This window comes from Tursiops truncatus, chromosome 1 (genome assembly GCF_011762595.2).
Source record: "Tursiops truncatus isolate mTurTru1 chromosome 1, mTurTru1.mat.Y, whole genome shotgun sequence".
Taxonomy (NCBI): Eukaryota; Metazoa; Chordata; class Mammalia; order Artiodactyla; family Delphinidae; genus Tursiops; species Tursiops truncatus.
This window is the reverse complement of record NC_047034.1, coordinates 27,593,611-27,619,144: the sequence shown is the minus strand read 5'-3', so window position 1 is coordinate 27,619,144 and position 25,534 is coordinate 27,593,611. Positions and strand designations below refer to the sequence as shown.

Here is a 25,534-nt window from a genome sequence, read left to right as displayed (position 1 = left end):
TTCGAAGTTTTTGACTCAATGCGGGACATGTAGCCTGAAGTTTGAAATGCATCTTGAACTTTTCCTGTGAAAATACAACTTAATTTCACTGTTGGTGCTTTTTGAGGATTGTGAGGAAGGGCATATGACACACCCAACTTCTTTCCGGAACAGTTCTGGGTAGTTGTTCAAGTCTAAATTTAATCCAAGGCCTACATTTCCATGGGTGAGTGTGCTACTGGTTGTAGGAAGCCGTCTGTGGACAAATGAGGATAATAGAGAATTAGCAAGTCTGGAGAGGAGAGCCCATCAGCAGAATGACAAATTTAGGATCTTTAAAGACATCTGGTCAGCGATGCCGGAGCTCGTGATTGACTGAGTGATTAATAATGGAAAACCCTTAGTTCAGTGTTTCCGCCTTCCCTCGCCCACTTCCCCAGCCGGGACCGGCTGTCTGCTCCAGTCTGCCAGAGATGTTTCCAGCTGAACAGTGGAGGCATTTAGGCCCCTCATCTTTGACCTCTGGGAGTTTAAGGTTTGAGTTTTAATTCAGTTTTATCTGTGTGCTCCCTAACTGACAGCTCACCGAAAAGACTCCCAATTCCCTTTCATATCTGATACACTTCCATTCACCTTATGGAGTCCATCCAAGGGCCTCACTTCAGGGTCACCCTGACTCCCAGCTCGTAGTTCATTGTCAGGACCTTCCCTGCAACACAGAGCACTGGAAAACAGGGAGAGGGCTGAAGTCTTTGCTCCCCTGCTCTCTGAGGCCTACTGCCCCCAGTCTTCAGAACCCATCCCTAATTCTGCGGTGGATTTTTCTCCAGGCTAAAGCAACTAGACAAGCACAGCCAGGCCACAGCCCAGCAGCTGGTGCAGCTCCTCAGCAAGCAGAACCAGCTTCTGCTGGAGAGACAGACTGACTGAAGAGGTGGGACGTCTGAGATCCCAGGTACTGTGCAGGGCACCTCACCCACCAGAGAACGCACCGGGGTACACGTGGTCTTTCCCTTGTTCCTTTTACAGAGCTGTGTCTTACCAGGCTAAACTCCCCGGGGGTCCCGTTGGTTAGCGAATAAGCTGGGAGGGAGATCTTGAAGACTGTGCTGGGCACAGTGGAGGACACAGAAGTGCGGGCCCTGGACCTGCCCTCTTTAGCGAGCTAACGTTCGTACGGGAGAACAGACCCACCGTGAAGCAGCAAGCCACACAGAGTGCTGAGCCGCACCGTGTGGGCACCACCGCTGAGGAGCGCAGGAGGCGGGAGAGCAGGGCGGGAGGCAGTGGTCAGGAGGCTTTCTGGAGGAGGTTGGCTTTGAACTGCCCCTGGGGGACGTGTCTGTTTGAATTGGTGGAGGAAAGAGGTGCTCCCAATTAGGGGAGTCCCTGTGAATGGAATGTAGGAGTCTTGCTTTAAATCAGCTGGCTGATAATTGGGCTAGGGTTTGGAGTGCTGGCGGAGGGTGTGGCAGTGTTCCATAGATAACATGCATTAACTCTCATTACTCTTGAACAAGCCTGCAAGATTGATTATCCCCATCTCACAGATGGGGAAGTTGAGGCTCAAACAAGCGCATACAGCTAGCAAGTAGGGACACTGAAAATGGAGCCTAAGTCTGACTCCTTAACAGACTTTCCCTGTTCAGGTTAGGTCTGGGGCCACCAGCAGGGATAATGGGGGAAAGAGTGTCCAGGTAAGTTTGGTGTAGGGAATGAAACCTTTATTTTTTCCCTAAATTGCTTCTCTTCCTGTCAGGGAGGCTGGGCTTTTTACCCCATCGAGCAGTTTGTTAGGATAATGAGGTGCTCCATGAGTGCCCGGGGGACGCCGTGCAAGAAGTGCTTGGAATGATTAATTGGAAAAATGCATCAGGAAATGAAAATGATGAGACAATTGTCTCATTCTTTTTTCAAAATGACCATGTGCCCAAACAGGTATAGAGGAGCCGCTGTCCTCTGAGTGATTTTTCCCACTCAGCCCACCAAACCCCTCTGCAAAAGTCCTCATTTGTTCCACAAATAGTAAATGAGCATCGCCAGGAGCCAGTCACGGAGCTCAGGCTGGGGGACGGAGACACACCTGCACTGTCCCCTCCCAGGGCCTCTGAGGCTGCTCGCAGGGAAGGGTGGTGCACAAGCGACACGCCCTACAGTCACACAGGCATCCGGGATGCTTGTGTAAGCATCATATAACATATGAATAAAGGAACATGGGTTTCAGGGCTTCTTCTCACACACACCGAGATAGCATCTCTGGGAGCAGGGCCCAGGAATCTGCATTTTAATGAGCTGTTTGGATAATTCAGTGAAGACACTAGGGTTTGAGAGCCTCTGAAAGTGCTGGGAGGCAGAAAGAACAGAGAATGATTCCAGAATGCATCGTTGTCCCTAGGCCCTGAACAAGTCATTGAAGTCTCTTCTAAGCCTGTTTCCACATCTGCATAGTGGGTACCATGCCAGCCTAACTCAAAGGGACCCTGGAAGTGTTAAATGAGGGCAGCTGCGAGGTGCATGGCTGGTTGTCTTGCATATTACAGGCCAAAGAAATATCAGGGATTTTCTTTTCCCCTCTCCTCCCCAAACTGGGGAAGGTCCTGGGAGAAGCACAGGTTGGGCAGAGATCCTGTGGGACCAACAGCCATGAAACGATGTTCACTGCTCTCGCCCAGCTCCTCCAATGTGTGCAGTCACCGCATCCTGTACCTGTGCGGCCAGACCTCAACCAGAGCTCAGCTGTCTGGGCAGGTCCTTGAGGGGGGCCCTGGGTGGTGCCAGCCAAAGGTTGGGGCCATCGGGTCTCCAGACAGCTGGAGGGACTTACAGCACCAGTGGAGCTCCTGGCCTCCAAGAGCTGAGAACGACTTCAGAACTTGGGTTGTGGAGAGTCTTCTATACAAGCTCTGAGCGTGTGGTAGTTTCTTCTCCATTCTGGACCAGATCATTATCCTGTGGGGTTTGCCTTTTAACTCCCCATCTGCCTACCTGACAGCCCACTTAGATCTTAACATGGATCATCAATGCTTAGAAACCTCTTCCAGGGCTTTAAAAACCTGGTAATTGCCAAATGGATTGCAAAATTTTTGTAAAATGCATTTTAAAAAAACCCTAAAACCTCAAAATTCTCTCAGAAAAATGAGCAGGTCTTTTTTCCCTTGCCTGAAGCAACAGAAATGATTTGACCATCCTATGCTCTCTGATACTGGCCCATCTGGCTCATCTCTAAAGGGATCTTTCAGATTCAGATATTGCATTTGGAATTATTTTAATGTGAACATGACAAAAGAAGCTTGGTAGAGAAAATGTTGGCTTTCAGTAGCAAATACTAGCATTCAAAGAGGAGACAGGAACCCAGGCAAGCTCTCTACTCTCTAAAGCAAAAGGCCCACTCTTTGCGCCCAAGTGCGGCGTTAGACCTGTTTCTGCCGTGGAATAAACTTGAACTGTGAGTTTAGTTTCCAGGGAGCCTTACCTGAGGTAAGTAAGCCTGCCATTTGACCCCGGCAGGTATGTGGAGGGTGCTACCTCCCGAGGGTTCCAGAGTCACCGGCCACACCCACTTCACTCCCACCCTTCTCCGGGGGAGAGACTCCTCTGGCTTGTCTCTGGTTTTGGGATGGTTTAGCTAAAGGCTTCCATTTTCCCAGCCTGGATGAATTAAGCATAATAATTTTGCACGTCAAACTCTAAAACTCTCTATCCGCTGGATTCTCAAAAGAGAATGGATATTTTCTGGCCCGGGCAGCTGCCCTGAAGCTGAGTCACATCCCTCCAATTTGTTCCTGTGCCTGAGCCCTGGGCCCTGAAGCAGATGACAAGCTCGGGTTGGCTGGCCAGTGGCCTCTGACAGGAAACATCTAGCCTGTTTAGGAGGCTTTATTGTTCTAAATTGTTTCTGCTTAACTTCTGAAACATGCACAGCAACACGCCTGGCCGAGGGGGCCGCTCACCGTCCTAACTGCCGCTGTGACATTCTTTGGCCATAAGAATTCCCGTCTCCCCGAAACGCTGCTGTCGTGTGGTGGCCAGCCTGGCGAGAGTCGGGCCGGCCTTGTGGCTGACCCAGTGGACGTGGCTCAGTTTGCTGATCGCCAAGTTCGAGGCTGCTCTTCTGACTTGTTCTTAGTTTAGGACTGATTAAAAACACTGGCTTTATGAATCTCCTGCTTCACTCCTGGGGAAAACACTTCTGGGAGACAGCTTTTGAAACATCATGAATTGCTATGTTAGTTCTTGTAGCGAAATAGAGACATGAAAACACTAACCCAGTCTTACTCCTCTGTTCTCTTCAGGGACGGGAGTGACTGTGGTTGTGGGGGGTGGGGACTTGAGGGGTGGTGTCCAGGATACAGAACCTGGGCCCCAGGGGAGTCTTGGTAAGGCCTGACAGCTGGGAGCGGGGTTAGGGGTCTGTGACCCAGCGCCTGGGGCTCTAACATCTGGCCAGGATGGGTGGCAGCAGTTGGTGAGGAACTTAAGAGTCTTTTCTTGGGGAGAATGGCATCTGAGAGACGGGAAAGAATGGAAATTATCTGTCTGCTTGGAGGACTGTCATTTACATCGAGATTATTTTACTTGTACATTTATTTGGTGATGATATGGTTTCAGCTGATTTGCATTTTCTGATAGCCTCTGTCCCAAAAGGCTGTTTGATTCCGTCCTCAGTGTTCAGTCTGGGGAGGGATGCCTTTTTAGTCCCTTCAGATGCATCACTTTTACAGTTTAGAAAACAGCATCTGAAACCGACTTATTGGTGATTAATCAGTTGGCCCTATGACTTTTGAGCATTTTTGGCAGTGAATTTACTTTCTAATTTGATTTAAACTTGTGCATGGATCCAGCAGACATATGTGATTATGTTCAAAATCATGGAGATTACCTCGTTACACCAAAGGATTCATGAAGAAAGCTGGAAACACGCACAAGAAACAAAGACACAGATGATGACGAAGGGAGGAAAGGCCCGTTTGTGACCTGAAGGAAAGGTAGGGGGAGGCTTCAGAACTGTGCGCTCCAGTGAGGGCCGCGCAGCTCCTGCGGGCCCCTGCAGACTGAGCTGTAGGGTCGCCCAGCTGGGACTTGGAGGTGTCCACAGAGTCTGTGGTGGTCCTTCCTTGAGCCCTGAGGGCTTCACCCAGTTACGTCGGCGCTTCCACGAAGCTAGCTACCTGTGAGACAGATGGTGCTTGAATAGAACAGCAGATACACTGAATAAAATAAATTAAAAAGCCTCCTCCTGAACCAAGATTTTTTGGAAAGAATTCTAAATAGATGAAAACAAACAATTTGATTTCAACCAAATTGTTGTTTTTTTGTTTTTATCCTGATTTTCACCCGAATTGTCAGTCTCAAAAATAAACACTGATACATTCCCAGAAAATATTTTTCAAATAAAAACTGACTCTGTTAAAGTTTGCCCTGATTCTTTCAAAACTGTGTACAAGACACTGTCAACCGAAGTGACTTGCATATTTTTTTAAATAAACTTGAACATATGCAGCGAAAATGTCATTAACTCCCTGCTGCCTGAGGGTTGTTAAAGAATGACGTAAGACCCCTGGCGCGGCATTTCTAACCTGGGGTCTGGCGACCCTCAGAGAAGCTTCCTCAAACTCAAATAGCATAGTTTAACTTTTTTTCTTTTTTTAACTAAAGGCCCTGTGTGTAATTGATATTGAAAAGCGCATACAGCTTCATTTAAGCCAAACTTGCTCTTCGTTAACAGTTAGTTCACTTTGTCCAAGAGTGAATAATTTCAGAATAAGACTCATGGAAGGAAAATAAATTGAATTTTACATTGCTTCAGATACATTTGCTCCACTTATTGCTTCCCGAGTCAGACATTACATTTTGCAATATAAATTCACAATCAAGATTTTAAAGGGAGCTAAATATTTTAATCCAATTAGACAAGTGAACAAAACACTGAATATTACATGTAGTGTAGATAAGTGGTTCTTGCCTTTAAAAGACTGTAATTCCGTCACATTACAACCCCAAATGTCAATGTTGTCTTTATTTTTAACGCTTTCAAACATGAGGCAGCCAGAGGCTCCACTCTCTGCTGTTGGTGACACTGTCTGTCCTTTGGGAATTCTTAAAATCTATTTACCATGGAAACATGGTGCGTATAAAACACAGACCCCTGCCCATGTGCAGGGGAAGTTCTCGTGACTCATGAGATTCAAGAACGCTGGAAGATGACACGCTGGGGATCCCGAGGGTTGTGGAAGGAACCCCCGTGCTGGAGTGTGCTCTGGGGAGAACCTGGCGCAGCAGTCCCGCCCCTGGGCGCGCGTGGCCTCCGCCTCTGACCGCTCCTGTCTGTGCGCAGGGCTCCCTGCATCCCCCCACATTGCAAGTCCCAAGTCCAGATCGAGCTGCTGTTTTCCAGGAAGCTACAGTGTCATTGTCCACACTTTCTTTCTGCGAGGAAGTCTGTCCTGCCTTTACCGTTGCGTTTTTCTGGCTTCTGTAGTTCTTCTCCGATTTTGGAGCCCAGAGGCAGCAAAGCCAGGCCCCAGAGTCCAGGGAAAATGAAGCCTGAACTCTGCCTGCCACAGAGCTTTCATTGTCAGAGACCCAGCCAGGCAGCCGGGAGGGAAGAATAAATCGAGGACCTGTGGTGACCTTGCCATGAACTCCTGCCCGTTTGGCAGCTGTGCTGGCCGGAGGGGTACACAGCTTAGCGAGAGCTCCAGTGACTTGTGTGGGGCAGAGGCAGGCCTCTCCTGACCTGCAGTTCGCGACCTTGAGCCCCGTGCTGGGTGGAGAACTGCCTGCTTACAGGTCAGTGGTCACGTCTGAGGCCACGTTTCCACAAAGTGCTGCAGGGGACTGGTGAGGACAAATTGGTGACCACCCATAGGTCACATGGCTGATTTATTCCGGGCTGCCTGATATATTTGATTCCTCCTTAATCCCAGAAATATCAAACGTGGTTGCTCTTTCACTAAGCTGGTTGGAATAGCATTAAAAAGAGCCTGGACTTTGAGGTCAAACTGCCTGGGTTCAAATCTCAGTTCTGGACCACTTCAGGTAAGTTCTTCGCTTCCGCATCGCTCAGCTTCTGGTTAAAAAAAATAGTAATAGAACGAGCTTCCTTTTAAAACGGAGCTCTCTGCATTACTAGGGCCCAGAAGAGATGACCGTCTAGCAGGGTAGCACTGTGATTGCTGAAGGCTTGAAAGGGCCACTTGGAGAAATCATTTAGCATCCATTTTGCACAGATGGAAAAATCAGGCCCAGAGGAGTGGAGTGACTAAAGCTGGGAAATGAATGGGCAGGGAAATGAACTTCCAGAGAGACTGGTATTCATTCCCTGGGCCATGGGCTGCATGGAAGGGGGAGGGAGTTCCCTCTCTCCCGGGGCAGCAGCCTGGAGTTGGGCCCCAGCTGAGAAAGCCGCAGAGCAGTGGCCTGGCTCCCAAAGTGGGGACACATGGAGGAGGGTACTGGGGGCTTCCCTGGAGCTCTGTCAGCTGAGGCCAAGCTTTGAAATGCCCCAGATAGAGGTTGGGGGAGGGATTCTACCTTCTTTCTTGAGTTAAAAATAGATGCTTTTCTACCAGAGGCATGAGGAACAGGTCCATTTTTTTTTTTTTTTTTTTTTTTAACCTGGCCACACAGAGACGGAAAACGTACAAATGAGCAAGGGAAAAAGCAAGAAGGAGGGATATTCCATTGGGAGGGGCTGCTAAGAGGCCAGTGGAGATGCACAGAGAAGAGACACATGGTGGAAACAAGGGGCAGGCTGAACCGTGAGCATCCGTATGCATAGGGCCTAGCTGGTGCCGTGACGTCCCTGGGCTGCGGGCTTGGGAACGAAGCTGCAGAGAAGGTTCAGCTGGACCCCGCAGTGTGGCTGCTTGGGGAACAATTCAGGTCACCCAGAGAGACTCGTTTTTTAAACTTTGAATTTAAACTTCGGAAACAAATTAGACACACAAGTCAGGGTTTGTGGAGAGAAGGCTCTGTTAGGGTTTAAAACGAGAACAAAGAAAACGGGTCACTGATAGCGGGCTTGCAGTTGGGGAGCATTTATATCATCTGTGGACAGCGCTGCAGAAGAGCAGCTGCCAGGGTGCTGTCAGCCCTCCTCAATCTGGAGGGCAGCCACGACAACTGCAGATGTGGCCACACCACCCAGGGGGGCCACAGCGAGGGGCCTCGGTGACAAGTGTGATGGTCCAGGGACAGGAACATGGTGGCTGAGGGCTCAAGCCACGGTTCACACTGGCTATGTCCCATCGGCACACACACCCTCGTCTCCCTTACAGCCCGACCTCACGGTGTCCACAGCGGTGTGGGCAGTGAACCAGCTTTCTGGAAATAGGCATGGCTCATGTCCCTCAGAAGTGATGGCAGACGAGCCAGATTTTGGCAGTAACTAAAGATTCTGTCTCTCTGGACATGCTCCCTGCCTAAGGGGAAGAACCGAGAAACATTCTCTACTAAACATCCAGACATCCAAGGGTGACACTGAGAGCTATTTAGCAGGAAGACAGTGACATAACAGGGTACATGATTCATTCAGTCCCATTTGCTGAATGCTCACGACGGCTCGGGCAGCGAACAGTAAGTACTATGAGGAGGAATGCAGGGCTTTGCACCAAAACCAAATGAAAGAGAAAACCGATGGAGCCCGGGAGAGAAATGAGGGCTGACCCCTGGGCAAGTGCCAGCAGGGAATGGGCCAGGCGGTGGGCAGTTCCTGGCGGCAACCGCGAAGACTCATGCGAGAACTGCCCGTTTCCTGGAGCTTGGTTTTAAAAAATTCCCACAATACATTTCCCTTCTACTTCAGGTCTTTACTGTTCTGTGTTGTGCGTGTTACAGGTATGTGTCTTTTCTACCTCAAGGTCAAATTTTTTTTTTTTTTTGAAAACGTGCCTATTGCAGTTTATGCTTATTCTCGTATTCAAAGACGCCCTCGAATCTCTAAAGTTAGAAAGTAAGCCACCATTTCCAGAGCACCCGGTGGGCAGGCAGCCTGCCTGTCTGTGGGACAGGAGGGTCATTCAAGCCAGTCATTCACTGGATCCGTTCAGTCAGGACCGGAAGGCAAATCAGCTCTTGGAGATCCTGTGTTTGATGGGCAAATGGAGCTGGCGGCAGCCTCTGAGGACAGGGGCGCCCTTTCTGCAGCGGCAGGGCCCTGGGGCTCCCTGGCTTCCTTGTGATGCTCCAGGAGCCCCGTGGGCGCCACGAAGGAGGGTCCATCCACCTCCCAAACCCCCAAAGAGATGCACACAGACACCACTCACTTCCTCACCACGTCCGGGGCCCCCCACTGTCTGAGAGCAGGGCTGCACACGATACTCTAATTGCCCTGTGTCGAAACCCACAGAACTGCTCACTAAAAAGTCATGAGTGTCTCACATACGCTGGGAAATCTACTTGAAATGTAAACGTTTTCTCATTTTTTAAAAAAGATAACAGGCTAATTTTCATATTTTTCTTGTGCAAACTCTGATCTTGGAAACGCTGATCACTCGTCCTGTCTTGGAAATCCTCCACAAGTAATCGTGGCTTAAGTTGGGTAGACAAGAGCCCTCTCTAATTCAGGAAATCTCTGTTGGGGAGTGCAGAGCCCACTTGTTTCTCTTGAAGATGATTCTCACCCAGCCAAACAGAGACCAGATGGGGCCCGTGTCCCTGCATTACATTCCAATTCATCTCTTGAAGTGAGAACTGGGATTCGGTAGTTATCATCCTAGCCCTCTATCTAGTCTCTACCATCCTGGTGACTTCACACTCCTGGAGGGCAAAGACCGTGTCTGAGTCATCTTCCCACACAGGACACGGTAGGTACTCGAGAAATGTCCTGTGCAATGTAACTATTTCCAGTGGTTTCTGACACCACTTCCTGACGTGGGTTAAACTAATTTGAACAGCCACATCTGACATCCGCTAGGGCAGGCAGCAGTACTTTCCTAACTTGCGACTCCTTCAACCCAATTTTCATGAGCTAGTTTTGAAACATTTATTCCTGTTTAAAACTAGGAGAGGACATACACTAAATTCCCTCTTCCAGCATGTGGTAGGTGGTTTCCATGTGAAAATGCCTTTATATATGTTAAAACACACTGTCTGCATCTAAACATTTGGAGGTGTTAGCTTGTTATCATTTCACCAGGAATTTCTTAGGGACACTTGGTCTATCTACATCCTGTCTTTTTGTCCAGTTTTACTCACTGTAATGTCTGAGCAATTTTCAGTAAACAGATTCTGGCACGAATCAGTGTCTCCTTTCTCCTGTCCATGGGGGAAGAGATGGCTCTTTAGCTGTGTCCTGTCATCAGACCACCCTTATTTAAGAGACATGCAGAGGTCTGGAATATAGCGTGTCTTCAGATTTAAAGCATTAAAAGAGTTCACCTTATATTCCTACAAACTTTTCATACAGTTGGTTACATACAATTTCTATAATTTTTGCATAAGAATTTTTTACAAAAACTTAGAAAGAGGTAACTAAACCAGTGAGAAGACAAATCACATTGAAGAACATGATCTATTTAAACTTACTTTTTATTATCATTTTTTCCAGTTACCCAGCATGCCACAATCTGATTGCTGACCTGGATGAAACAGTGAAATAAATGATTTACAAAGAGATATTTACATTCATCTGATTTATACGTAATATGCCACAATGCACCGCGACCTTCCCAGTGGACCCCACCTTAGACTGCGGCGGGCTGCGTCATCACCGCCACATTCGTTGCCAAGCGGTCCCTGCAGGATGGATGGGCTGGAGCTGAAGTCTGACACTAGACGAGGAGACTCCTGGTGTATGTTTTCAGAAAAGGCTCGAAGTTATTATGTTTTTATATCTGCTCATTTGTATGCTTTGTTACACATGTGAATTTCAATAAATGAATTTTTTTGAAGACTTGAAATGTTTCCTTTTTATCTTGTAGTGATGAAAAAAAAAACACACCAAAAAAAGGCACATATTTTAACTAGGCTAAAGGGTATTAAGGACCAAACCTTTTTTCCTGCCATTCATGTTTCTTTCCCTCTTGGAGAGATCTATATATATTATCCTTCAACTTTATTTGCTTTTAATCAACATCCCATAAGACTCCATTATTTATCATCCTGCTAATTTGTGCACAGTCAAAAGACACCAGGAAGCACTAGGCATTATCCTCTCCACTCTGTTAACAACAAAAACAGACAAAAAGCATCTTTGGCTTGGTGGTGTCATGTTTCTTCTTCAATATGCAGTAATTGAGAGGAGGCTAAAAATGTACTCAGTGAAATTACAAAATTTACTTCTATCAAACATCTGTACACAGATCATCATTTTAGTTTAACATAGTATTTCTACTATTCACAATGAAGCCCTCAAGTGCTTTAAAGTAATAAAAATGGGCGCTGAAAGTGTTGTGTTGTCCTTGAGGATGACAATGGAACACTAAGGGCAAGGCTGCAGTCGGGACAAGTCCCTGACCTCAGGCCGTTCTCCCTGGCACGGATCTGTCATCATCATCACATCACATCACATCCTCTTCATGGCCTCTCAGAAGGATGTGGATTAGGGCTCTGGAGGCGGTAGGATGATACACCCGCTAAGACCATTGAGTCTCTCGAGCATGGACAAGGTTCAAGCCTGAAAGAATAGAACTTCTATTCAGATTCAGAAGTTTTTTTGATTTCATCAAGTGTGCTAGACATAAAGGTTGTCACATAAGATATATTAATTGTCCCTAATTCTGTTTCAGGAACAGGAAATAAATTACACAATATTCTAAAAATAGCACCTTTAAAGAATTATAGAGGTCACTTTATGTTAGCCTCCTGGATCTGTCCACCCCAGTGGTTTTGAGAGAAGAGCACATGTAAGAATGCCCTCCAGTTTGGCTGTGTGACATACACATAACATGCTTGACCAACTTTGGTCCCAAAGCCGTTCCTCTATCTGGCTTAGTCACAGAGCAAAGCCAAGCTTCTCCAATAGCATTTAGGTTTATGAGGTAAAATCAGAAAAATGACCCTAGGTAAATCAGACTGTAGTCCAACCATCCTACCCATCTATGACCCACGTTTCAGTTGGTTACTTTGCCACGACGTTTTAAAAATATACTCTAAGAAAGGAAGTATGCAGCGCAACACATTATCAGGAAGACATTACTGACGAGCTACATTCCTTAAGAATTCTGGGTCCAAACCGCCTGGTGGGAGGACTACTAGGGGCTTAACAAATCTCAAAAAATACCTATTCTATCTCCAGCTTCACAGATCTCTCCTAAGCCCATTGTTGGGAAGTCAGCATCCTCCCTTTGGAAGCAGCCCTTCATCAAAGTTTGTACAGTCGCATTACTGCTATTTTATTGAATAAAATAAATCCTGTGTGTGTTTTGAGCTACAAGAAATGTACATACTTTCCTGTCACACTTTATATAGAATGGGTTAATACCAGGTGACGCTATTCATCTTTTTTTAGAAAAGAATAATATTTAATTTTCTGAGATTACGGAACCACATCCAACAACAATAAACAGAGAAGTAGCAGATTGACATAGTGCTTTATTTAAGCTGTCTGTACGAAGGAAAATAATGTGCATCCCTATCATATACGTGTAAAAATACTAAGGATGTACAGTGTACAAAAACAGTTTCTTGTAGTTATTTCACATCCTTGTGGGTCATATACTTAAGGAAATAAACAGTTTTAGTATGACCAACAGTAATAGTAATACAGTTTCTTGGGTTCATAGTTGCGTCTGCTTGAAATCCTTAACCAGATGACTAGATCTTGCGCGGATCTAATGAAAGAACTAGCAAGGTCAAGAAATGTCACAAACTATAAAGCTACAGGGAGGTAATTCAATTACCAATTTAGAGGTTTTCTTCTTATTTAAATAAATACTTTACATTTCATGCTTGCCTGTAATGCAGTACCAGGAGCAAGATAAGGGAGTTCTACTGTAGACACAGTACAAACAGTAGCAGCAAAGTGTGTACGCTGAGGTGTAATAGAAAGACCCTGCAGTTAGTAAGGAAGGCCCTTACTTTGTACTCTAAGAGAAGCAAGTGGCCCTTGCAAGAACAGTCAGCTTTAAGAAGCTGGAAATCAGGTATGGGAAATGGAAAACACTGGAATAATGCTATGTAGTTAGTGTGGAAAGCAAAGCTGTGAGCAGCCCTGCCAAAGGTCCAAGCAGAGACGGCCAATTTCCTCCAAGATGGCTGCATCATGGCAAGAGGCAGACTTCAAGGAAGTTGGTACAGGAAGGAGTCTGCAAAGCCTGAACTTCTGCTATTCTGACAGAGTGACTCCAGGGCCAGGCCTTTCCGTCCACCAGAATCCGAAACTTCAGCTATGGGCAGACATGAGGGAAGTTTTAGAATCTCCTTCTACACACATTTCTGTTTTTCTATTGTTTTTCCATGCCAGCTGACTGAGATCAGGGAGTGAAAGTAAGGGATTCTTAAAAATCAAAGCCAACAACACACCCTGTGTGACGCTAACAGAATCTCGGAGGGGATACGGGACTAAGCCCCGGGCACCAGCTGGGGACAGAGAGCCAGCTGTGCAGAGTGGCCAGCCTGAGGCACAGTCAACGCTGTCATTAATCCTTAGGAAGTGTCCTTGGCCAAGGTCATGGAAATCACCTTAAGATTTGGGGGGGGAAACCCCAAAACTATCTGTGTGCTTAGTGTATGGTGTACTTTCCCTCTGAAGAAATGAATGCTCTGAACACCAGCCAGTCTCAGCTTTCCTCTCTTCCTCTCACCCGTTCCTTTTTTATATAATGGATGCAAGACAACTTACAGGACATACCTTCTAGTCTACTTTCTTGTCAAAGTGAAACATTCAACATAATTCCAAGTGAAAAAAAAAAGTTGAGCTATATGTGTAAGTAAGAATGAACTACCATTTTACTGTAACTTCCTACTCAGTACTAAGGATGAACTTCACTCAGGTAGAAATATGAAAAATTAGGACAAAATCTATGTCTGAATATGTCTTAGCTGCCTTAGTAAAATGCCCTTTAACCCCCTGTCAGTCCCAGTGGTCCACCCACTGCCAGCAGTGGTTTCATATCTGTAAACCCACACTTCCAGCGTCAAGAGGCTAAGACATCTGCATATGAATATGATTCATCCTACTTAGAAAGTCACTTGCTCTTTCATACAATGCAATCATAACACTACGTCATGCTGCAGTCTTCCATTTGGGAGCTGTCAGATAGTTTAACTAAAATACATCTCCACGATGGCTCCACGGAGTCAGGAGCCCCCTGGACTTCATAGGCTGCTTTGGAAAATGTCAGCTCCTAGCACCAAAGGGTTTAATCTGAAGATCATCATTAATGAAAGAGAAAGATGAGGTTTGCATACATGTCCCCTTTCAGTGAGAAGTGTCGGAATTTGAGGACATGAGTATATACAGAAAAAGAAAAGTTGGAGGTGTTCTTTTTTGTTTTGTTTTTTCCCTGATGGCTTAATTCAGTGATAAATGTACCATGATCAGAATAAACACACCAGGTCCTTATCCTTTACTGCCCACTTCGTAAATACTTGAGATGTGTTCATTTTGCCAAGTAAAGTTCATTTCTTATCATCCAGGTCTCAATTTTCTTCATTACATTATGTTGCCAGGCTGTCATAATATTTCAATTCTCAAAAGAGCAAATATAACACCCATTTGTTTCAACCCCTTGGCATGGATAGTTGGGGATTTCTCATTTTTAGCACCAAGGGGTTAAATGACAGCATCTCTTCTCCCAAAGCCAAATTCTAATCTATATGTACAATTTCAGAGCCTCATCAAAATTTTGTTTTTACACAGGAGAAAAAGTGCATGATTCTCATCGGCGTGTACATTCCTTGCACATGGGTCAAAAGAAACTGCAGTTAAGTCTGTTTTATGTTAAGTTGGAGCTGCATTTGCTAACATGACATACAATTCTCATCACTAAAAAATAAATACTACTGCAACATAAACAAAATCATAAAAGGACATTCAAAGTTTTAACATCCGAGAAAAAGCTAATTCACGTAGAACTGAAAGTAAAAAATTAAAACAAATAAGGCAAACACCTGTTTACCTTGGTGTACAAATTTTGGTGAAAAGCAGGATCATTACACCTGTCTACATTCTTCAGCCATCAGAGGTGATAATATCAAGAAGGGAAAAAGGTTTCCAAGAACAGGGGAAATAAAACGCTCTCTGGTGCAAATCATATCATAGACCCTTTAAGTGACCTACTCTGCTGTGCATATGCTTCCTTCCTTGGTCGAACAATGTTCCTTTGCCAACAACTGCCTGTGAAATCTGGACATCCACATGTAATATCAGGCTTCCTCTGCAGTATCGAATACGAATTTAAATTTATAAATGTATATATCTATCTTAATAGTTGTTCATTCCTTCTCTCAAACGCTTCCTAATGAATTCCAGTAGGATCTTACTGATACCTACCTATTTTACGCACTGATCTGATATGCTTTACTAAAATTTTGCATATGCACATCACCACGCTTCCACAATTGCTTGTTCTGAATTATAAACTAAATCTTCTTAGTCTAATTAGTTTTTGATTTATCATCTAGAAAGTTAAAAAATATACCTAGAATCATTTAGCCTTCACTGTTAGGGAAAAACAAAAATTAAAAGATCAAAAGATGACAGTTGGTGCACAAATGAACAATGGTGGGCTCATGACTTCCAAAGATTGTAAAATTACCTCTTAAAGTTGCTATAATAGTAAGACAGTAGCAGCAACAGCATGAGACCTTAGACTGAGATACAATTTCATGCAAAAACAAAAGTCGAGTATGTCTGCATATATGTGTGTTCTCATGTGGGTGAAAGGCGGCGAGGGGTGAAGACCTTGGACTGGTCTGGGATGTCTGAAGGTGCTCCTGCATTTGTAAGAGCTAGGACTGCTGTGATGTCCAGGAATCATTTTCAGTAATAAATCTAAGATGACAGTGAAGTAGCAGAAGAGACTTATTCTCGTCCGCTTGCAGAGTAGGAAAACTGAGGGAAATGCGGCCGCCTCTCACTGTCCGTGCAGTCCATACCGTCCTCATCATCTGTGGGCAGGAAACAGCTATTTTAATTTTGCATTAATTTTTTGCAACATAATCTCTGGTCTATATAGTTCTAATCCCTAACGTAATAAAGATTAATGGAGGCAACAGCTCCCAGAAACTTGTGTTTATCAATAAAACATAGGATGGATACACTTAATTTCAAAAACTTTCTCACTTTCAAACACATGACCTATGAAGAAATAATACTATCCAATCATCTCCTTCAAGACACTAACATCTCAAGGCTCAAACTGTGAAAAACTATTGAAGAAGACAAGATTTTTAAAAATAAAAAGGAACAAATGATCTTCAATAACCTTTACTTTCATGAAAACATGCATGTCAAAGTTACAAAGTCAAAGAATCCTAAGGCACCCAAAGTATCTGCCTAGAATCCAGTATCAATCTGTCTTCAGATGCTTGTATTTCTTCTTCATGGTGCTTTAGGTGTGATTGCAAAATAAAGCTTATTAGGATTCCATTTCATTTGAGCCCTTGATTTACATGTTTAAGATTTTACATTCTTTATTCTACATCTAATACCTGCCTTAACTTACTGTTCCTAATTTTCCTACAATAAAACTTTAGGGCTTCCCTGGTGGCGCAGTGGTTGAGAGTCCGCCTGCCGATGCAGGGGACACAGGTTCGTGCCCCGGTCCGGGAAGATCCCACGTGCCGCGGAGCAGCTGGGCCCGTGAGCCATGGCCGCTGAGCCTGCGTGTCTGGAGCCTGTGCTCCGCAACGGGAGAGGCCAAAGCAGTGAGAGGCCCGCGTACCGCAAAAAAACAAAAACAAAAACAAAAACAAAAACAAAAAAAAAACTTTAAAGTAGACTAAAGAGAATAAGTCAAGGAAAGAGAGGGAAAGAGGCCAGCATCTAAGTATTAGTTCATCAGGAAACAAACTGGGAGACTTGAAAGGCATGGAAAGAGACGACTTCCATTTAAGCTGCTCCTCCCTTTTCCTCTTCCCTGTTTTCTTGCATTTGAAAGGTTACGAAGGATCACCCAACCTCTTCCTATAACTATTCTGATGATTAAAATCCTGCAGTGTCAGAATGCTCTTCCTTTACATGTGTCATGAATTCAGTCGCTCAGTCCACAACGTTCCCTGTGCACCTGTTCTGGGCTGTGCACAAAGTCCCTCCCTGTGTCCTCGGGGCTCACCCCACTAAACCCCTCTGCTCCACTTGCAGTGCCTTTGGTCATATGCTGTGCTACAGGAAATAAGTGAGAGTCTTTCAAATACCCAACCTTCTTCAAGCAAAATAATTCCACTCCCTCAAATTCATATAGGAAGTACATTACCAATTCTTTTAATTTTCCAACCTCTCCAGGGAGCATCAATTTCATGTAATAGGAGAAGGAATACAGGTCAGACCCCACTGCATCACGGGCACTGACCCTGTTACACAAAAAGGATGATGCTTTGCATGCCTCTGAAGAATAACAAACATTCATGCTCTTTTCTCACTGTTCTTTTCAGTATTCTATTTTTAATAGAAGATTCTGGAAATGGGATCAAGTTGCTAACTGAACTTTGTAGCCTTGAATGTACCAGAAAGTATCACTGTATTAGGTGGGACTCAATCTCACAAGTAGCATTTGAGGCTCCCTGCTCTGTGTAAACTTCCCTCCTGCAAACAGACCTTTTAAACTATAGTCCTCATTTCCAGATAGTACTGCGATCTGGGGAAATCTCTGCCTCCTTATAAAATACCAGTTAGGTACCAAGCAAACCATCTTTTAGGTCAAACACCTTCCACAGTATTTTCAGATATACTAAAGATGGTAGGAGCTGTGGATGGCATATAAAACCTCTGTAAAACTCTATAAAAACTCTCTAGGGGAAAGGCAGCTGAAATCTTAATGTTCAGACTCTGACACGTGCCAATCACATTTCAAAGGAATAGTTTTCCCCGCTAGCAGCTTTGTTTTGCTGGGTGTGTTTCTGCACAGCGAACAGACAGCACATGTGGGAAGCCTGGTGTTGTCCGCCAGAGAGGGCTTGTCCAGCTCGCTGGGCTGCAACCAGGCATCGCACCAGGGCAGGGAGGCCTGAAGCCCAGGGCAGCCTGGCTCTCGACAGGAGGAGGGGTTGAATTTCCTTTCCAAGGAGTATTATTGCTATGAGGCTGCACTGTCAGCTGAAAGTTAAAAGAGAATCTTCATTCTGTCAATTTAGTAACAAATTAATCCCATTTCCGAACGTAAATCTAAATCTTGTTGATGACCATACGAGGGCCCCTGCATCTGGATCTTCTTTAAAGTCAATTATATCACCCTCTCCATCTCCCTCCTGTTCTTTTGAGCTTGGCAGTAGTGAGGGGCAAGTCTCTGATCGTGGCCCCAAGAGGAGCTGTGAGTTGGGAAGGTGCTGGGGCAGGAATGAGGGTTTCTCCTGGACCCTCAGTGCTGCGCAGGCCAGCGGGGCTGTGGAAGGAGGAGAGCTGGATGCAAGTGACAGCTGACAGGACAGCCGGCTGCCCCAGCCAGGCCTTCACACCCAGTCAACGGATATAAATACGTTCCTGCACTGAAGGAAGGTTCAGAGGGAACAGTGATGATGATGGACATGAACTATGAAAAAAAACCCAAATAGCACACATGCGGGAAAAGAAAACAGGGTGATCAACCCTACATTCTACCTCTGAATCCCTGGATCCAGGCAGCATTAGTTGCCTAACTTCCTTAGAACATTTAACCAAAGTAATTATATGGCAGCAAAAGCTACTAGGAGCTCAAACAAATCCTCTTTTCCTCTAAGAGGAAGCCAGAGGACCATTAATGAATATAATGCAAGACGACACATTCCAAAATCTGTTCAATTAATTAACACCAGTGAGGAAAATCTGGCATGTTACTGCAGCTGTTTGTAAAAAAGGAACACTTGCCTTTCTAACTGCTGATTTGTTCTAAAAAATAGCTCCTTTCTGTTTTATAAAAGCAAGGTGGCAAGTGGGAAGACAATCGCTAACTTAATGGTCCTACTGTGGGTTTTTATGAACAAAACCTCTGTGCTTTTAGCAGCTTGAGAGCTGCAGTGGTCTCTCACCAGCAACACTATTCAAAGCTGCAAGAAGAAAACATTATGTTAAATGTAATCACAGTTCAAGGCTTCACAGATTTTCCTTTGATCTGCCTCTTACGGGAATTTAGGATATACCCAGGGATAATCCAAGAAAAAACACTGTCCTTGTGCCCTGGAAGAACCCGGGTGCTGCAGTCCACAATTACTGAGGCTATTGCCTAAGGCAGGAGCCCAGCCCTGTGGCCTGGTGCTGGGAGCCGCAAAGGACAGGCTGCTGGTGTCCACACCTTGGCCTCAGCCCACCTGCTGAGCTCCTTCCCCTGATTTTTCTCTCTAGAAATCCTGAATTGGAAAATAAGTTGGCAGGTCCACAGGGTCCCCCTGCCTCTAGATTGTGGTACACGCTGTCAGTCTAGACGATGCTTGCTGGATGCTCGTTTTGGGGCCACCTAGGGCCCAGCATCAGGCCAGGGCCACTCCTCACTGCTAGCAGCATAGTTTAGTGGTCCCTCCCCCATCCGCAGCCCCATGTCCACTCTTTTTTGCTAGTTATTTACCTACCATCACCCTTCACCTAGTGGGTCACAGAACAAAGAACACTGTGGATTGGTTAACCTGATGCTTAAATAAAATTAAAAATAGGGTTATTGAAACCTATAGAGAACTCTGGGTGCCTTTCCTAAAGAGATGGCTTCTCAGGCACACACAGGGGAAAGACGGGGCTCCTGGAAATTATCAGCCCTGCACTCCCCTTTGACCTGTCACATTCCAGAGCTAGTGAGGGGCACAGCCAGGACACAAAGCAGGGTCTAAGTCCAGGGCTTTCTGCAACCCCATCATTCTCTTCTACACTGGGATTTTACTGTTAACATTTTGGAGTAAAATAGGCACTCATGGCTTTGCATTTATTTACACAGCCTACCTATTTCTATGACTTTCAAAATAGCACATTTAGTTTGTTCTAAGAATTAGAATCCACGAATACCAAAAGCTCTATTTAACCTCCCAAAGCTCCCTGTGAAATCACGTGAGGAGGTAAGCCAAACACAAATTCTGGGCTGTGATGGGCAACAGCACTGTCTGGAGAGAGTCGGGCCTCCTTCTGGCCCTGAAACTACCAGGCCTCGCCCTAATCTGTTTATTTCCTCATTTAACACATATTCATTGAATACCTACGCTGAGCCAGGTACCTAACTCGGAGCTGGGGTTAGCAGTGAATAAGACAAACCAAATCCTTCTTCTCAGGGCTACTGCATTCAAGCTGGAGAAACAGACAGTAAACAAAGAGACAAATTAACCAGAAGAATACCAGCAAGTAAAGGTGTCAATGTAGAGAACTGGCGGGGGCAGGTGGTGATGGGGTCTGATGGACTGCACTGTTCTTAAGGTCGGGAGGCTAAAGAAAGCTTTCTGATAAAGTGACATTTAAAGAGATCTGAAGGACAAGTAAGAATTTATTCATGCATATGTCTGGGAAAAGAGAATTCTAGGCAAAGAAGAGTAAACACACAGTCCCAAGGCACAGTGAGGGACAGTGTGTTCAAGGTGGGGCTGGAACCCAGGGACTGTGGAGAAGATGGACAGGATGAGGTCTGAGAGCAGGGTGGGACCAGATGTGACAAAGCTGTGCAGCCAGTGTGAGCAGTTGGATTTAGAGTGCAGCAGTGGGGCTCCTGGAAGGTTTGAAGCAGGGGAACAATGTGGTCTGATTACAGTTAAGGTTATATCCAAACGATGAGGCTCTATGGTGGGAAGCACTCCTAGGCCAGTCCAACAACTCAGTGGCGTTGCCCAGAATTTCAGACAATTGTATCACCACAGCCCGCGCCGGGCCAGGGGAAACCATGTCAAGGCTACGTCCACTGCTCCTACTTAGACGGTCCTTAGCTGATTGCCCACAACTCCACAGGCTTTCTAACATCATCTTCAACTCTCAGAGATTCTGATTCTAGCAATGAAGCCCTCATCCACCACTGGTGACAAACCATGAGCAGTGCTTCAACATGCTGCCCTTTCACAGCTTGACCTGGGCCTTGTCGGCCAAGCTATAACTGCTGCTCGTGACTATAGCTAACACTAACTGCGGGACTTAGGGAAGCTCAGCTTCTCTCTGGGTTTTAATTTCTTCCCTTATAAAATGAAAGTTAAGAGGCTCTTAACCTCTTGCAAGTCTAAAGAAAGAAAAGTGCATAAGCACACATAATTATATTTTTCATTTCACAGTGTTCATAGTCTCTCTTTTTGTCAGGCCCTGGTAAATTAGCATCATCAACTAATCTGCCTTTTTTTTTTTTTTTTGCGGGACACAGGCCTCTCACTGTTGTGGCCTCTACCGTTGCGGAGCACAGGCTCCGGACGCGCAGGCTCAGCGGCCATGGCTCACGGGCCCAGCCGCTCCGCGTCATGTGGGATCTTCCCGGACCGGGGCACGAACCCGTGTCCCCTGCATCGGCAGGCGGACTCTCAACCACTGCGCCACCAGGGAAGCCCCTAATCTGCCTTTTAAAAAGAAAAGAGAGGAGAAGGAATGTAGGAAAGGATATAATAAAAAAGAAAAGGAGAAAAAAACTAAAATGATGTTATTGTGAGCCAAAAGATGTGTGATTGAAGAAATCTTTTAGCTATCCAAATGTGTCCCTGAAACTCAATTTTATCCTTACTCCTTAACTAATGATGACAGAATACAGACCTCTGTCAGCATATGAGAATGTTTATAAATTATATAACAACCTTTTCTTCCCTTTAAGTGAAATGTCTTCACCAAAGTGTAGGGCACACACTAGTATATGTGGAATGATTTTAAGTGGTGCATGAATGTATAGCTTTAATAGATATGTAATTTAATTTATAATATCAAAAATTACTAGCAAACCAAATTATGTCTTCACAGATATTACTGCTTAAGACACAGCTAAGTAAAAAAGAGTGATTCAGTTTAAAGTGAATTTAAAAACTACTAAGTAAGCAGGAGATCAGAATTAGCAAAATTTAGAAGGTTGTGTCTGAATGAGCAGTGGGAAATGTGGGAGGTCTTCATTTCAGAATCCTTTCAGCTGATGTCAAAATAATCTATTAGAGAATAGTAAGGAAGGGCTAGTTAGTCTATAATTTAGTCTATAATTCTTAACTCTACAATTTTTCCACATATAATTTTTTTTTACTCAAAAAAACTTTTCTCTTAGCTACCTGTATTTAGATATTTCCACATTGAAAACCCCATGTTCTTAAATGGAACAGAATAAGTCACTGTGGAATTTGACCTTGAAAATATCCAGTTAAAAAAATAGGCTGTTTTCTTCAATTGCATTAGAACATAATCAATTTCCTTCTAGATTTACTTACACTTTTCAGGTGGTGTTATTGTAATAGTCTGAGCTGTAAATTCTTCATCAAAGTATCTGGTGTCTGTCTCAGATGTTACTTGAGGCTTAAAAGGAGGTACAAGCTGTAAGAAGCAAAAGAGTACTGTTAACAGACTTCAGTTTAGGAAAATTCATTTCTAGGATAAAATTAGAGAGCAAATACTAAATGAATAGTGCAAGAGGCTAGACTGCTCAGTGACTGTGTAAGGTAGATGTGGTATTTGGCTTCACAGTCAAGACTAAACACAGAACAGTAGGTACCTGGTTGTTCTATATTATATTTGAGGGATTATGTGAAACAGAATAATTGAGAACCAAAGAACAGGGTGCTTCCATGTCCTGGCTATTGTAAATAGAGCTGCAATGAACATTGTGGTACATGACTCTTTTTGAATTATAGTTTTCTCAGGGTATATGCCCAGTAGTGGGATTGCTGGGTCATATGGTAGTTCTATTTTTAGTTTTTTAAGGAACCACCTAAGTGTCCATCGACAGATGAATGGATAAGGAAGATGTGGCACATATATACAATGGAATATTCCTCAGCCATAAAAAGAAATGAAATTGAGTTATTTGTAGTGAGGTGGATGCACCTAGAGACTGTCATACAGTGTGAAGTAAGTCAGAAAGAGAAAAACAAATACCGTATGCTAACACATATATATGGAATCTAAAAAAAAAAAAAGGTTCTGCAGAACCTAAGGGCAGGACAGGAATAAAGACGCAGATGTAGAGAATGGACTTGAGGACAGGGGGAGGGGGAAGGGGAAGCTGTGACGAAGTGAGAGAGTGGCATGGACATATATACACTACCAAATGTAAAATAGATAGCTAGTGGGAAGCAGCCGCATAGCACAGGGAGATCAGCTCGGTGCTTTGTGACCATCTAGAGGGGTGGGATAGGGAGGGTGGGAGGGAGACACAAGAGGGAGGGGACATGGGGATATATGTATACGCATAGCTGATTCACTTTGTTATAAAGCAGAAACTAACACACCATTGTAAAGCAATTATACTCTAATAAAGATGTTAAAAAAAAAAAGCAGAAAATAAAAAATAGGGTGGGAAGAGGATACTGAAAAGTCTGTCCTAATATTTTTTCCTAGTAAAATATATACAAAACCGATGGATTTGGGCTGAAACAAAATGTAGGCTCTTCCTAGGGTGGGAAAAGCGCAACCTTGCTAGCTTTCTCTAGCTCTTCCCGGTGCCTAGCTGAACAGGTTATTATTAAAAGTGCAATTTGATAACATAGTTGTTACCAACACAGTTGTTACACAGATCACAGATTGAGTGCTGCCTCTATACTTGGCGGCAAAGAAATATAACTCTGCTTACTTGAAACCCTCTGGAACAGGGGTTCTTGGCAGCCCCCGAAGTGACGTGCAAACGTTTTGTCCATAGATTTTATCCCATTCCTCAAAAGGAACCATGACCCCAAAGATTAAGAGTAACTGCTCCAGGGTTGAGAGAACTGGACTCATTCGCCTCTGACCAGCAGCAGGCATGGGATGGGAGAAAGTCTTGGGATGCTGGAGATGACAGAAGCCTGAGCCATGTGAGCCTCCACTTCCGCTACCTGGGAAGGGACTGGCTGGGAGGGACTGGAACCAGGAGGGGGCTCCTGATTCTCAGGGCTCCAGCCTCACAGGTGAGAGCCTACAGGTTTCTTTTTAACATAGGAAGCCCAGACTTAGGGCATGGAGTCAGAGTATGTGCTCTGATGAATACCATTCAGATAGAAAAATGGAAAACAGAGTGACAGAAATTAGTATATTTTATAAAAATTTTACAGAAACAAATACACAACTGGCATCATTCAATGAATTTTCCACTGTTACTGTCACCAAATTTATGTTAAATAAGACAAAAATCTTTAAATTATTCTCCAATGTGTTTTTTTAATTCATGCTATTTTATTTATTTTTTTTACATCTTTATTCGAATATAATTGCTTTACAATGTTGTGTTAGTTTCTGCTGTACAACAAAGTGAATCAGCTATATTTATACATATATCCCCATATCTCTTCCCTTTTGAGCCTCCCTCCCACCCTCATCACAAAGCATCAAGCTGTTCTCCCTGTGCTATGCAGCAGCTTCCCACTAGCCATCCATTTTACATTTGGTAGTGTATATACGTCAATGCTAACCTCTCATTTCATCCCAGCTTCCCATTCCCCCCCTTTGTGTCCTCAAGTAAGTTCTCTACGTCTGTGTCTTTATTCCTGCCCTGCCACTAGGTTCATCAGTACCGTTTTTTTAGATTCCACATATATGCATTAGCATACGGTATTTGTTTTTCACTTTCTGACTTACCTCACTCTGTATGATAGACTCTAGGTCCATCCATCTCACTACAGATAATTCAATTTTGTTCCTTTTGATGACTAACTAATATTCCACTGTATATATGTGCCACATTTTCTTTATCCATTTATCTGTCGAAGGACATTCAGGTTGCTTCCATGTCCTGGCTATTGTAAACAGAGCTGCAATGAGCATTGTGGTACATGACTCTTTTTGAATTATGGTTTTCTCAGGGTATATGACCAGTAGTGGGATTGCTGGGTCATATGGTAGTTCTATTTTTAGTTTTTTAAGGAACCTCCATAGTGGCTGTATCAATTTACATTCCCACCAACAGTGCAAGAGGGTTCCCTTTTCTCCACACCCTCTCCAGCACTTATTGTTGGTAGATTTTTTGATGATGGCCAGTCTGACTGGTGTGAGGTGATACCTCACTGTGGTTTTGATTTGCATTTCTCTAATGATTAGTGATGTTGAGCATCTTTTCATGTTGTTGTGGGCAATCTGTATATCTTCTTTGGAGGAATGTCTACTTAGGTCTTCTGCCCATTTTTGGACTGGGTTGTTTGTTTTTTTGATATTGAGCTGCATGAGCTGCCTGTATATTTTGGAGATTAATCCTTTGTCACTTGCTTCGTTTGCAAATATTTTCTCCCATTCTGAGGGTTGTCTTTTCATCTTGTTTATGGTTTCATTAGGTCCCATTTGTTTATTTTTGTTTTTATTTTCATTACTCTAGGAGGTGGATCAAAAAAGATCTTGCTGTGATTTATGTCAAAGAGTGTTCTTCCTATGTTTTCC

General features: G+C 44.4%; 2 protein-coding genes across 4 annotated transcripts in view; one reads left to right on the top strand and one right to left on the bottom strand.

The window, feature by feature from the left end:
* Positions 1-10,871, top strand: part of SDCCAG8 (SHH signaling and ciliogenesis regulator SDCCAG8) — a 262,314-nt gene extending 251,443 nt beyond the window's left edge. The window contains exons 17-18 of one of the 3 annotated variants that reach the window (XM_019920402.3): positions 810-934; positions 10,529-10,871. In XM_019920402.3, the coding sequence (XP_019775961.1) occupies positions 810-909 (100 nt within the window). In that variant the 3' untranslated portion in view covers positions 910-934; positions 10,529-10,871. Of the gene's footprint in view, positions 1-809; positions 939-10,528 lie in introns of those variants that run through there. The other 2 variants (XM_033851855.2, XM_033851860.2) reach the window with 2 other exon arrangements.
* A 1,624-nt stretch (positions 10,872-12,495) lies between these two features.
* The window catches only part of AKT3 (AKT serine/threonine kinase 3), a 384,719-nt gene continuing 371,680 nt past the window's right edge, over positions 12,496-25,534 (bottom strand). Inside the window, exons 18-19 of the mRNA XM_073801464.1 lie at positions 22,405-22,507; positions 12,496-16,032 (exon numbers count right to left, since the gene is read on the bottom strand). Of these exons, the coding sequence (XP_073657565.1) occupies positions 15,947-16,032; positions 22,405-22,507 (189 nt within the window). The 3' untranslated portion in view covers positions 12,496-15,946. The remainder of the gene's footprint in view (positions 16,033-22,404; positions 22,508-25,534) is intronic.